At 37.1% G+C, this 15,056-nt stretch overlaps 1 protein-coding gene across 1 annotated transcript; it reads left to right on the top strand.

Annotated features, from left to right (window-relative positions):
- The first annotated feature begins 4,714 nt into the window (after positions 1 to 4,714).
- LOC134755821 (F-box and leucine-rich repeat protein 13-like) lies at positions 4,715 to 9,679 on the top strand. The gene is made up of 3 exons (XM_063692428.1): positions 4,715 to 4,848; positions 5,346 to 7,079; positions 9,395 to 9,679. Exons 1-3 carry the CDS (start codon positions 4,831 to 4,833, stop codon positions 9,641 to 9,643), a joined length of 2,001 nt encoding a protein of 666 aa, XP_063548498.1. The 5' UTR covers positions 4,715 to 4,830; the 3' UTR covers positions 9,644 to 9,679.
- The last annotated feature ends 5,377 nt before the right edge of the window (positions 9,680 to 15,056 follow it).

The following is a 15,056-nucleotide window of genomic DNA, read 5'->3' as shown; positions in this document are numbered from 1 at the left end:
CACCGCGACTGCAGCCCTGACTTTGACAACAGCCTATTAATTTTTGCTGCGTTTGTCGCACCCCCGACTTAACGCTATTCGTGCAAAGTCCACAGCCTACCCTATTTGTACATGATACATTTCAGAGCTTTAGCTAGGGCTTTTATTCACAACGCGGATGGTTATACTGAGAGCACAAAAAACCGAAAAGGGGGTGGTCTGTGACTGAGCGTGATACATAAGGCCGATAGTATACTTAAGATATGTAATTGTTGTAATCACAGGATTACGCAAGATGACAAACAATTTAAGGGTCCAATTATAGATATCTACTATCACAGATCTAATCTGATAACGCTATCTACCAAGAGTATCAAGCATGAACACTACAATTGTGCCAAATTTGTATTTGATTGCCCGTGATTTATGTACCCGCCCGAGATCTTGTGTACATAGTCGCCATCAGATATATCGGAGCGCCTAGGTGTTCACAATATCTAAACACGCGCTCTGATGCCTTGATAATAGAGTGTTCAGATATTTGTGAGCACCTTGGCCGCTCCGATATATCTGATGGCGACTGTACCTACTCCTCATGTTTTCACGACGACGACGCCGCGACGTGTTACTAGACGTAGACGGGTGAAGTACCTACGAGGGCCGATTGAAAAGTTCGCGGCCTGGCCAATAAAAAAGTTTTTTTAAACATTTGTCTCATGTCTCATGCCATTTTCAACTGTCATTATTTAGCTGTCATACTGCGAATTTTTAGTTAGCGTCATTATTAAAAACAAAATTCCGGCCGATCTAAAGTTACGTGTAGACAGATTCTTGATAATGAAGAAATTGGAACAACATGCTGTAATTAAATATAATCATAACCTAGACCTGTATGAAGCAGATCCTCAATACTTGTTAACAAAATTTATAACCGTAGAAGAGATGTGATTCCACTACTACACGCCATAGGCTAAACAGTAATCGAAGGAGTGAGGTGGGTTCATGTTGTATCTCCGCCTTTAAAAAATGGCATGGCGATTTTGTCGGCCAATAACATTAGGGCGTTAGTTTTTTGGGATGCAAAAGCAGTAGTAGTGGTTGACTATCCTGAGAAGGACTTCATTATAAACTAAGACTATTATTATAAACATTTACGCCGTTTACGTGAGGATTGAAGGTAAAAAGCCCTGGAATAGTCCACAAAGGAAGTTCTTCACTAGGATTATGCATGTGTTCAGACGTCACAAATGCCGATGGCGGATATTCACAACTGTAGGTTTTAAATATTGCACCACTCACCCCATTCACCCGATTTAGCACCATCGGACTTCCACATGTTCCCTACTATAAAAAAAATATGTGGAAGATTTGGGCGTGTATTTTAAAGGCTTGGAGAGAAACATCTTCAAAAATGGTAATGGCCTTAGAACTCAGATGTAACTAGTGCATTGAGCTCGGCAAAGACTACATAGAGTAATGAAAAATATTTAAAAAGTTTGAATTTGTTTTCGTACTTAGGCCGCGAACTTTTTAATCAGCCCTCGTATCAAGCTATGTTGGACAGGTTCAGAAGTTTATTTTTCAGACTAGGTACCTAATGATTATACACTTAAGTAAGTACGTTTTAAAAACCTAATTTATTACCTAGAATTTGCTCAGCAAGACACTACGATTTTCTACCGTTTTTGCATTTTAGAAACTACACCACGGATTTGTAAGTGTAATTAGCCACAAGAATGTATGTACCTACATTGTGTCAACTATAAAGGGTAGGGTACCATATATAGAGCATAGACAATTGCATTTTTATAGTACCTAGCTAGCGTAGATTTTATCAACGTACTTAAGTGTAACCAATATTCATTTAATCATTGCTTTCATGCATAACAATTATAAGTATACCTACAACGTAACATAATGTGAACATGAACCCTGACCTGAGGGTATAGCAATTATTCTTAATCTTATCCTACTGAAGTGTAGAAAAAATAGAATAATAATATTGCGCCTGGCGGTCTTTACGATGGCGCATCAGGTGCCCATCCAACGTGTGGCAAGTCACCGCCTGCCTCGATAACTTGTGCAAGCAATGTTATGTGGCAGGTGTCCGGACTTCTTTGCAATAGCCCAGTCTTTTTCCACCCAAACTAAAACCATAGACCACCCTGTCCATATTCTCTACAATAGATTCCAATGCCTGCTGAAACCGGGGCACGGGTATCTATTGATGTATACCCGTAAATGGGTTCCAGCAGGCGTTCTACATGCATCAAATCTCTCCAAACGGATTCTACGTGTTGGATCTAAATCCCCTTATAAATGACCGGGCTCGAGAAAGTTGAAGTTACGATTACCTTACCTTCTACAAAAGTTTCACGATTTACGCTGATTTATTTTATGTAGGTAGATCAAAATAAAGTAACTACTTCACGTACAAAGTTGCACCGGCTTATCAGACTTCTAGTAAATCCATTTAGGTGCACTAGAAAAGTTCCAAAACATTACCCTACAACTATGTATAAACTTACGTTTCAACGATCTCGGTTTCGCCTGTTTCCTTCTCGACATGTTTCCAACAAATCACTTCACTTGCACATCGCGTATCGTGCAAAGTTGGCGGGGTCGCGGGACCGACGGCACGGGGGCGAGGGCGGCCGCTCCACGCGCACTGAGCTCTGGCGCCCAACAAGTGGCAATAACAATGTAACCTGCGCAAACTCATAAGTGCCCGATCTTGTGCGTATCTTATAGAGCTTGAGGACAGGAGAGCCTGCGAAAACGCGAGCCCTTATTTTAAGTTCTGTGCTGAAATTCTGTTACTAGATTAAACGTAACGTCACTTTAAATGTTATGAGAGAAGTTCTGAATACAAAAAGTACATACCTATATATAACAACTTTTGAATTTGACCGTTTTGTTTACCAACGTTATATATGTAGTAATAATACTCACTGGCCGAGGTCCGCCTTGGGCTTAGAGGATATAACCAAACGGAGACGCCTTGTCTGTTATGTAATTTTGTACAAAACAGTGCCGATTTTTGCAGGGGAGGGGAACGTCAAATGTATACGTAACTTAAAAATTGCCATGTCAGATAAACGTCAGTCCATACATTGTGTATGACCATTGGCCGCCTATTTTCGACAGAGGGGAACGCCTGTGAATGGCTACTCCGTTTGGTTATATCCTCTAACGCCTTGGCAACCTAATCCCAAGAATTGGCGCAATCTTCTTCTTCTTCTTTTATTTATTGGCGGTCTGGCCAACCAAGTTGACACAAATTTGCCATAATGTCAAGTATTTTGATGTCTGCACCTGAGGACAGAGGACAGCACAAACATATACCTACAATTCTGGAGGAGTCCAAACTTGGTATGTTTTGAAAATTCTTTTTTGTTTTCATTTTATAAAAATGGCTAAAATGTAATGATGTGGTATATTTTTAATTTGTATTTAAATATAGATAAATGATTTTTTTTATTTGCATTAATTATTTTTATGATTTTGACCCATGTTCTTTCACTGATATGCGTTAAAATTGTTAAATAACAAACGAAACCGTCAACGCCATCTATTCGACTGTAGGCCAAAACTAGTAGCGCCCTCTGAACGAGAATCAAATTTTCTTGATTTTCGAGGCACGTTTTTTCCTTTGGTCTAAGGAAAAAACGCGCCTCGAAAATCACGAAAATTTGATTCTCGATCAGATGGCGCCACTACCTTTGGCCTACTCTCGTATAGAGGGCGTTGACGGTTTCGTTTGTTATTTAACAATTTTAACGCATATCAGTGAAAGAACATGGGTCAAAATCATAAAAATAATTAATGCAAATAAGAAAAATCATTTACTTACCCATATTTTAATACATTTTATCGTATTTTTATAAATCTTGATTTTAAGTTTTAAAGTGCGTCGATAGATGGCAGTGAATTTACTGTGGTTACAAAATTTACTATGACATTACCGCTCTATCCTATTATATCCTCTTTGCTCGTACTAATGGGGTTGGCAGGAATGGCCGGTTAAAGTATTTAGCAGATGGCGCCAGCATAGCTTGCCCTGTCAATCCCTAAAATTGTGTCTTTTTTTATAAATAGATTTTTATAGCCTGTAACCTCATTGTATCAAAAAAAATGGAATTTTATGCCCTGGATGCCCGCCCTTTAAGCCAAATCTCATAGAAAAAGGGGCAAGCTATGATGGCGCCATCTATGCAAACCTTTGACAGTTGCCAAACCCATAACGCGGGAAAGGTTGTAATAACGACCTTAAGTTTGTGCACTATGGTAAAACAACAAGATTCTCGCCGTAATTAGTACGATTGTGAACTAAAGTCTGTTTTTTTATTCCGTAAACTAAAATGACGTTTCATGTGTAAGACATGACATTTCTTAGCACCACATGAAATGTCATTTTAGTCTACGGAATAAAAAAACAGAATATAGGGTAACGAAATTTCCTCCGTTTGTGTCTATTTTCGATTATTATTATTTCTTTCAATATTTTGTGTACATAAAAATATATTTTTATCCCAACCAATTTCAAATTGTCTATGGGACGATAACCCTTCGCGCCCAATTCGGGCCTACATTTTTTTTAATTTGCTGCCCTTTTCTACTGACAGGATCTGCTTGACCAACTATATTTCATCACGTTTAAAAAATACCACGATAACGTCATAACGTGATAAAAAGAAAAACACGCCTGTGGAAAGTCAATGTCACGGATGTCAAAACAAGTACGACGAGAATGACGGAAGTAAATCAATGATCATATGTGCAGGAAAACAGTTCTTTTATACCGTTGTTTTAGCTATAAAAAAATCCAGTGTTAATCCCAAGCAGTAAATAATGGATTTGCCCTTTGAAGTGAGTAATCATTACAGTAAAAAAGTAGTATAATCTTATAACACCATGCATTTAGCGGACTCCTTTGTTACCTTGCATATTAAGTTTTTTTTTTTCACGTGATCTGATTACCTAAACAGAGCTCGCTCTATCTTGGTGATAATCTTTGTTTTCTTTGTTTGATATGACCAGTATAACGATAGAAATAAATACAGAGCTCCCTCTATGTTTGATAATATGTAACAAGTGTAAGAACACTAGTATTTTATGCTGTTATAATATTTTTTATATTTTGTTTATAGTATTCAGTATTCATTTATTTCGTGCTTTCATGGTACATTTTAAGGTAGTAGTTACATTTCTTGTTTTATCACATGGAACCTGTATACAAATAATTTAATTAACTTACAAATTCAATTATAAATAGTCCTATTTTATAAATAGATCAGCCTTTTAGAAAACACGTACTTACATTTACTTGAAATAGTATGTTTAAATATATGTTTTTCATATTTCAGGTGTTAGTCTACATTTTTAAATACTTACCAAAATCTGATAGAAAGGCCGCCAGTGAAACATGCCGAGCGTGGTATCACGCTGCAAATGCCCACTGTTTTCTAAAAAACAAATTGGTTATTTTATACAAATCTGCGTTCAGTGAAGATAAATCTTTATTGCAAATTTATGAAGATTCTTCTACAATATATCATAATTATTTATTCAATGAAGTTGAAATATCAAATAAACTACTGGGATTCTGGGACAGAATGGGAGATTGTATTTTAAGCCTCACTCTAAGAAACTGTGATATTTGTGAAAAAGTGTTTGTCCACATTTTGCAGAAATGTACAAATCTTGAATCATTGACCATCCAAAGTTGTAGAGAGCTATTTATGTCTGGGAGACTGTTAGAAGGAAAGACTGAAGGACTCTTGGCAGAGAATTTAGAAAATCTTAAAGTTCTCAGCTTGTGTGGTAATCAGTACCTTACTGATGCTCTGTTTAACAGATTTGTTATGGCAGCACCAGGGCTAGAAGAGCTCAATCTATCAGCATGCTCTCTTCAGTTCCACTTGGGCTTGGTCAAAAAATTTTACTCAGCTGGGATAGATATAACCCTAAATCCATCTGAAAGTGTTCTGACCTTTTACTTTGTACATCAATTTATTACCTCTAGAGCAAGAAATATAAAAAAACTTCTATTTTCCAATACTCTTATTGATGGAGCAGCTCTTAAATCTCTTTCAGAGACCCCTGATCTTAAGCTACAATCACTTGAAGTGCGATCATGTGATCAGCTCACAAACACTGGAATCCTAGCCCTAACATCTCATCAAACTTCCTTAAGAGAGCTGGATGTAAGCTTATGTAGCAGAGTTACAGATCAATCACTGGTTCATATCTGTAAGAATCTAGTCAACTTGGAATACCTTAATGTGCAGAGGTGTCGAGCAATCACAGACCTAGGAGTGATGGAACTGCACCGGTTAAAGAAACTTAAGTCATTAAATGTGTCTGAATGTGAATTGATCACCAAAGATGGATTGAGCAAAGGTATTTGTCCTGAAGAAAATACTTTGTTAGAAGATTTGGATATACATTCATTGAATTTAGATCAGACTGGCCTGATTATGATTTTGGAAAAATTACCTAATCTTCGTTCATTGGATATAAGTTACTGTTTCAATGCAGTTACTGATACATCAGTTCAGGTGATATTTAAAAATCAGATATTGTTGCAAAGTTTAAAAATGAGTTACTGTGATAAAGTGTCTGATGCTGGATTGACTGGCATGGGAAAATTGGAAGTAGAGGGAGAAAATGATGGACCTATAATGTCTAGTTATGATAACAGTAGTACACATCAGAGAATTTCTCTTGGCTCCAGGGCTGAAGAAGAGATAGTCCGAGATGCTAAAAGAAAACTGGATGTTATGAGAATGTGTGAAAAAATAAATACAAATACATTCACAGGCTACTCTTTGGCACGTTTGAAAAACCTACAAGTATTGGATATCAGTGCATGTAACAGGATTACAGACGTTAGCCTTACTTACGCCTTTAACTTTAAAGAACTGTTTATTTTGAATCTGAGTAGATGTCAGCAGATTACCCATGAAGGAATAGTTCATCTAGTTGAAAACTGTCCCAGTATGGAACACTTCAATTTGATTGATTGCTATAATCTAAGGGATGAAGCAGTAACAGAAATTGTTAAGGGATTACACAGGCTCCAAACTTTAGAACTGAAGGTATATGATTTTATTTTTTATAATCATTAATGTAATATTTCCTATATTTTTGAGGTCAAACAAACGAATAAAAATACTTTTCCCTACTTTGTACACCCTTATCTTATTGATTATAGTAAAGTTCATATTAATCTTGTATTAAGTATTACCAAAGAGGATATAATAGGATAGAGTGTTACTGTCATAATAAATTTTGTAACCACAGTAAATTCACTGCCATCTATCGACACACTTTAAAACTAAAAATGAAGATTTATAAAAAATACGATAAAATGTATTTCATCATCATCATGTCAGCCGATAGACGTCCACTGCTAGACATAGGCCTCCCCCAAGGCTCGCCACTCCGACCGATCCTGTGCCGCTCGCAACCACCGAATTCCCGCGACCTTCACCAGGTCGTCGCTTCATCTCGTTGGAGGCCTACCGGCAGTTCGTCTTCCGGTACGCGGACGCCACTCCAGAACCTTCCGGCCCCACCGGCCATCATGTATTTAAATATGGATAAATGATTTTTTTATTTGCATTAAATATTTTTATGATTTTGACCCATGTTCTTTCACTATGCGTTAAAATTGTTAAATAACAAACGAAACCGTCAACGCCCTCTATACGAGAGTAGGCCAAAGGTAGTGGCGCCATCTGATCGAGAATCAAATTTTCGTGATTTTCGAGGCACATTTTTTCCTTAGACTGTGTCCATCTATTACGGAGTTATATCTATCTTTGGTATTACTCATTTATTATCATTGTTTTGCGCCAAACCGTCTGTAATCGTACCCAAGCATGTTCACTAAAATTGTACCTAAGCAAAGTTTCAATGCTGCGGAATTATCCAACTGTAGTGTTTACTGGACCCGGCCCTTAAACTTTAGAATTGAATTGATTTGTGTGTAAAAACGGAAAATTAACAGCACAAATATTATATATAAATATTATATTTTAAAACCATTTATTACCAATTTTAAGGAAGAGCGGTGCCTCTTAAAACAGGTATTTTCTTACTTAAAAAGAGGCACCAACACTTACCTGTATAAGTAATTCTTAAACGAAATAAACAATTTTTCATTTTCATTTTTTCATTTTCAAATTATATTATAGTTACCTACTTTAGAATGTCGGGTAAATTACGAGAATCATCCATAATCCCATAATTTTAGAGTTCAATGTCGAAACTACCCGAACACACCTTGATTAAAACAATGGTGCTCCCTCACTGGCCGTTATTTAACATCGTGTGACAGGGACAACATGATAGTATTGATAGTTCTCTATTATGTTGTCCCTGTCACACAATATTATACATATTACTGCCAGTGTATCCCATCGGTTGGACTATTGGGGTCTAATCTATGACAACTGAAAACTATAATAAAACTATGAAAACGGATTATATCGCGTATATTGAATTTATAATACATCCCGACGTTTCGAACCCTTTACAGCGTTCGTGGTCAACGGGTGACTGAGGAAAAACGACAATATTATTAAAACTATAATTCTAGACGCCGATTAATTCGTATCATTGCAACTATTAGAAGCATATATTTATATTATATTATTTGTATCTCCTTGGATATCACGGGCCTATGCATCTTGCGTGGGGATATAAATCCAACACGTAGAGGCCCCTTGGAGAGCTTTAATGTCATGTAGAACGCCTGCTGGAACCCGTTCACAGGCGCAACAATAGACACCCATGAACCGGTCGCAGCAGGCATTGGGACTATTGTAGAAAAAGTGAACAGTATACCGGTCTATGGATTGAAGTTTGGGTGGACAATGAGACTGGGCTATTGTAAAGAAGTCCGGACACCTGCCATAACAATGTTAAAACACGTTATCGAGGCAGGTGGTGACTTGCCGCTGACTAGATGGGCCCCTGAAACTGCTGTCGTGAAGACGACCAGGAGCAACACCGGTGTGACCGGCTCAGGGGTGTCGAGAGGTGTGCGCCGCTTTCTACCCAGTGACTGTTAACAGCCACTGTGCCAACTCGCGTCTTATGCATCTTTCACTTCCACCCCTGGAGCATATAGCTCTTACGACTCCCCTCTGGACGGCCAATGAAGGCAAGCAAGAGCTGAGAGTCCTGCGGGTCCCCATGGGGTCCACTCCAACCGACGAAGACACGCCGGAGACGGAGACCCTGACCGACTCTCTGGAGCACTCGGGTCCGTGGGGTCGTCACTCCCCAACAGCTCGCCACATATTATTATTATGAAATTTTATTTCAAATACCTGGGTACTTATGTTCCAATCAAATGTACATGCACCGATACAAATTTTTTAAAATCTTATTTTATTTATTCCAGGGTTGCAATCAACTGACGGATACATCACTGGAGTCGGTACAGACATATTGTAGAAAACTGAAGTTTTTGGACGTGCAGGGCTGTCGCAACGTGTCCCCCGAGCTTGCGTGTCTGATCGGCAGCACCATGCCCACCCTTCACACGGTGCTCATGACCAAACCGGGGCCCTACGTGGTCGACGGTGTCAAACAAAGATCTCCAGCTGCAGCGTTTTTGCCGGCACTCATGAGAAAATTTCGTTTACATTAATTTTCTAAAGTATTTTATTCATAATGGTAAAGTAAAGACATCGTTCATGTCATTATACTTTTGAAATAGTAACGGCAAAAATTAAATAGGTACCTAGTAGTAATATACCTAATACTACTTACCAATGGAATGTTTTTCAAAGGATTTTGGATTAAACTATGTAACTCCTCAAAGGAAATTGTAGGATAGCTGTGATAATTTAACCTTTTAACAGGCTAAGGGATATATCTCCCACATACGGAACTTCAAACGTGTTCTATTTTCGATGAGTTAGACTGACATTCGATTGTCATCTTTGAAATGTCAGCCTGGTTAAGAGTTAGCATTAATTTTATGGATGGTATAGAAAGACGCACGGCACGACGAACAACCGCCGCGGACACTCGTGCCTGAGGATGGATTCCCAAAGAATCCGAAACATGTCGCCAAAAGCGACTAAAAATAATAGTGAGTAAAAACCGTACTGATAAATATTTTGGTATAGAAAGAATGTCAATCTCTTATGGCAGAATTGTTTCAAAAGTAACCAGCTTTCAGCTGTAAATAATGACGGTTGTTACTCGCGTCCGCAGGAGATACCTACCACGACCCTGCACGTGTCCCCTGGGTGGTGCTAAAGAGTGACAAACCTGAGGCGAATTAATAGGCAAAAATGAATACTACAGGCGAAAATGCGATTGGCTCAACTTCGGGTCCACATATAATGTATAACTTATTGCCTATTAACGTATCTATGCCATACGATTAAATAAATAGCTGTAAATAATAGTTCCTAATCTCTCCGGTAGCGCTAGGTAGGCTCTGAGACCAAAGAGTATTGTAATATATAGGAGACACTATGACATGAACCATAGAGGTATAATAATGTAGATGAAATGGGGGAGGGGCAGCAAAGAACCCGACCAAATTACGTAGGTTGTTTCTGGTATGTGGTCAGGAATGTTAAAACGTGTTTGTAATTTTGTCGCATTGCGTATGTTCTGTCCCTCACGGTCGCACGGGTGCACATCTATATAAAATACTAGGTGTCTGGTCTAGGTACATGATGGTGGAGCCGCCTATTTGCTGTTTTTTTTCATCACACTCGCTCAGTAAATGTGGAATTGCATGCAGGCTTAGCGGGAACTACAGGAAAAGCGTTTTCCGTAGGGAGTTATGAAGTTTCTAGTATTATAATTAACAGGTTTTTGTCTTTATACTTAATTTTTATATCGCAAGTGTGATGAAAAACATTGTGTGTAACTCGGGGCGTAATAATATTGCAAACTCGAGTCTATAATAATTTGCAATATTTAACTTACGCCCCATGTTGCACAATGTACTATTGATGGACACTTTTCATATATAGAGATTGATATTCTTTCAATACCATCCATAATTAATTTAATAGGTAGGTGCTTAGTACAAATTCTGCATAATACTAATTAATCTTGAGTGCAATAAATTATTTATAAAATATTACTTCAGTAATTGACGTACCTTGGCCTTAACCACAAAATTCATTCCATTATGAATCATTAATCGGTCATAGACCACAGAGCAACATAGACCTACGTGCATGTGCATAAGTATGGATGGTATAGAAAGGATGCCAAACTCTTATGGCAGAATTGTTGCAAAAGTGACCGCTTTCAGCTTTAAATAATAGTTCCTAATCTCTCCGGTGGCGCTAGTTAGGCTCTGGGACATGAGTATAACATGAACCAACAAATAACCCGACCAAATTACGTAGGTTGATTTTGGTAATATTTCGGTGTATGGTGGCGCCGCCTAATTACTGTTTTTTGATGGACACTTTTCATACATAGAGATTTGGCTCCTTTATATAGTCTCCATGTGCATAAGGTTCAATTTCGGTTTTGACACTTCGGTGACGTGGCGTCTGGATGACAGCTTTTGTGTTTGACACGGCGTCAAAAAGATTAAAAAACCGGCCAAGTGCGAGTCGGACTCACGCACCGAGGGTTCCGTGCTTTTTAGTATTTGTTGTTATAGCGGCAACAGAAATACATCATCTGTGAAAATTTCAACTGTCTAGCTATCACGGTTGATGAGATACAGCCTGGTGACAGGCAGACAGACGGACAGCGGAGTCTTAATAATAGGGTCCCGTTTTTATCCTTCGGGTACGGAACCCTTAAAATTAGCATAAGACGTATGACAAGAACGGCTCACGTGTGACGATCACACGAGCCTAACCGCCGCCAGACAATAGAAGTTCTTAAACGATAGGTTATGCTAAAATGACATGCATAATGGTATTATATCTATGTCTGGTATATATTAGCTTACGTTGCTAGAAATTGTAATACAAAGAAAATAGTCTATTTTCTTAGTATTGCATTTTTTGCAACAAAAACTAATACCAGACACAGAGATAATTAATGTTCCTGTAGTTTAATGTGATTTTAAAATAAGAGCGTAACTTCGATTCGATTGTATGGAAGCGGTTTTTTGCGTCAGACTAGCTAGAGAGGGTTTTGAAGAAATTTGTAGTCTACCAAAGCAAACGGGTAAAATAAAAGTCGCTCGTTCATCTCAACCTTTTATTAATCTAATATTAAAAATAACTTACATCAATTTAACGAAATATATATTATATTCTTACATACTTTATTCTACCAAACTTTGTTCATACTGAAATTAAATGTTTTATACAATGGTAAATAGAGTCGCTTAACTTCAAACTCGGGTAAATCCATCTGTCAGATAATGCGATTATGGTATTAAGAAAAGGTAATAGGGTAGATATTTGCTGAGGGTCGAATAGATTGACCCGAATTTGAAGTTAAGTGACATAATTACTCTACGTAATTAATAATAATAATCTGACAGTAGGTCTAGTTCACCAGCGTTTATCAGTTTTATCACCACACCTAATATGCTTCCAGACTGCCAGAATTCAAATATCACGGACAGTAACGTCATATCACACATTTACATACCTACAATGCGAAAGAAGCATGCAATTCACTACATTGACAAACTATCTGTGTCGTGTTTGCATTGCACACATGATTGCGAGCGCGTCTCACTGATTTCAAAATCAAACTGGGTTTATTTTTATTATTAGTAAACTTCGGACGGACTTCAGTATAATAAGGCCATAAACAAAATTCAGACACGAATAACTTGAGGTGTTTGGCAATTGATATAAAACCAAAAACGAGTACATAAATAATAAAGACTATCGTCTTCTATCTATCCAAAATTTCGTTAGGCAGCTTTGTGTTAGATGGCAGCACCGACGAGGCTTCTGTCCTATTTGTATTGCGCTTTGAATTCATATCATAAATATTTCAAAATAATCATCAGTCAATCAATCAGACTTAGAACTCACAAAGTCAACTAGTAGCGCCGTTAACAACAGTAAATTGTATGGATATTGACACTTAATAATATGCTCATATCAGCTTGAAACTAAGAATTCATTTCACGTGTCATCATAAAACTGGGATATATAATATGTCGTCACTGTCTTCTGCCATTCGCATAACAAGACCCTGTACAATTACACAATTATAATAATACAATACAAATCGTTACAAGTAAATAATTGATACTGATATTATTTTATTACTTAGACATAGGTTTTTGTATTCTCAGTTCTAGTGTTATCAATAATATTATAACAGTACTGGATCTTGTACGTAGAAATAAACTTTGAGATTGCCTTTATATATCTGTCACTCTTGTCTTAAAAGTACCTTACAAGCTATATATTAACCCTTCGTATGTCTAAGCACTGATCAGTAGGGACGAATTTAAATCCATTGTTTTCCATCCAATAGGTTTAAATTCGTTCGCACTGATCAGCTAGTGCTTATACATACGAAAGGTTACTATACCTAAATTCAGGGAAAATACTCTAAAGAAAGAAACAGAGCATATGTGTACTGTAATAGGTCATGTTTCATTGCCTCAAAAGTTTGTTTTACGTACAACCTCCAGTGCTTTTATAAATTGCATGAGTGTCATCAATAGATAAACTAACACCACTAGCGTATTGGACCATTAATTCCTAAGGTGTTTTAATAATGACGTAAGATTTTCAGAATTAATAAATTAGGCCACATTGATAATGTTCATAGAGTTAGTAATGATGTCAGACCTATCTACTGTAGGTATGTGGATATGAATATATTTGTTGTATAAATGCCACTATTTTCGGGTTTTCTTAGTATAGATTCGACCAACGTTCCAAACATACAAATTTCAGGCCAGTATTTTTTTATATGGTTGGTTAGGATAAAAGAAAACATTGGTCGATTCGACGACTCGACGCTAAACAAGATATTACATTTTTACCAAAATATGACTTGACCCTACTATACGGTGAAGTTATTTGAATATCATTTTTCATTTCGTCCAGCCACATAGGATTCATAAAAGATGACATAGATACATTTGGACAAACTTAGGTCTATTATAACTTAATAATTGAGATTAATTAATTATTTAGGTATGAATTGCATAGATATTTAAAATTATAAGTATGTATGTAGTACATTTGTTTAATGACATCATTTGCCTAATGAGTCTTTGCCGAAACGCAAGACATAATTAATCAGGTTAACTATGGCCTCAACGAAAATAGCTAGTTAGATGCATACCTCAATCAAAATGATTTAATCATTTTTGAATTATAGGCCAAGCAATAAGAAGGTATAGAGGGAAATGCTAGGAACACAATTTTAAACTTCGTAGCTTTGTTTGGACTAGTTAGGAGATGAACATATCAAAAGTCCCCGGCCGTAACCCTGGTGCTGGCGGGGACAGGTGGGTTTGAAGGTTCCATTTTTCGGTTTTTCTATTATAGCTCGGAAACTATGCGTATGAGCGACTTGGCCACTTATACAAAATGAAAAAAGATTTAATTTGTTACAAGTTTTATTCAGTAAAGTGTTTCGATATCTTGTATAGTTTTTGAGATATCCGCTCTTGAAGGTTTATTTAGGGCTCTCATTTTTATCTTGATTATCTACATCAGTAAAGCTGCTAGGACGGGTTAGGTATCGTTTTCGTATATGGTTATGGTACGTGCTGATTTCATTTATGGTTATGGTATCAACATTAACACCTTTCCGAAGTAAAAACATATAAACTTTAAACAAATAACTTTTTTTTTAACTTCTCTTCACGCTTAACCTGCTGAACCGATTTAGTTGAAATTTGGTAAATAGATGTTTTAAGCCCCGAGACAGGATATAATATAGTTTTTATCTCAAAAATCATACTTTGAAGGTGTGAAATTTGGAGTGAGGGGAATTCAGCTTCTTCACCGCAGTTGAATTCCTGAAATTAATACTGTTTAAATTTAGATTTGAAGTCATATTTTGTATCAATATCAACTAAATCAAACATGTAGACCATCCCAAATATTATTTAAATAGGTTCAGCGGTTATTGATTCC

The sequence above is a fragment of the Cydia strobilella genome, chromosome 3 (genome assembly GCF_947568885.1).
Source record: "Cydia strobilella chromosome 3, ilCydStro3.1, whole genome shotgun sequence".
Taxonomy (NCBI): Eukaryota; Metazoa; Arthropoda; class Insecta; order Lepidoptera; family Tortricidae; genus Cydia; species Cydia strobilella.
Note: the sequence above shows the minus strand (reverse complement) of the source record. Positions and strands in the feature narration are given on the sequence as shown.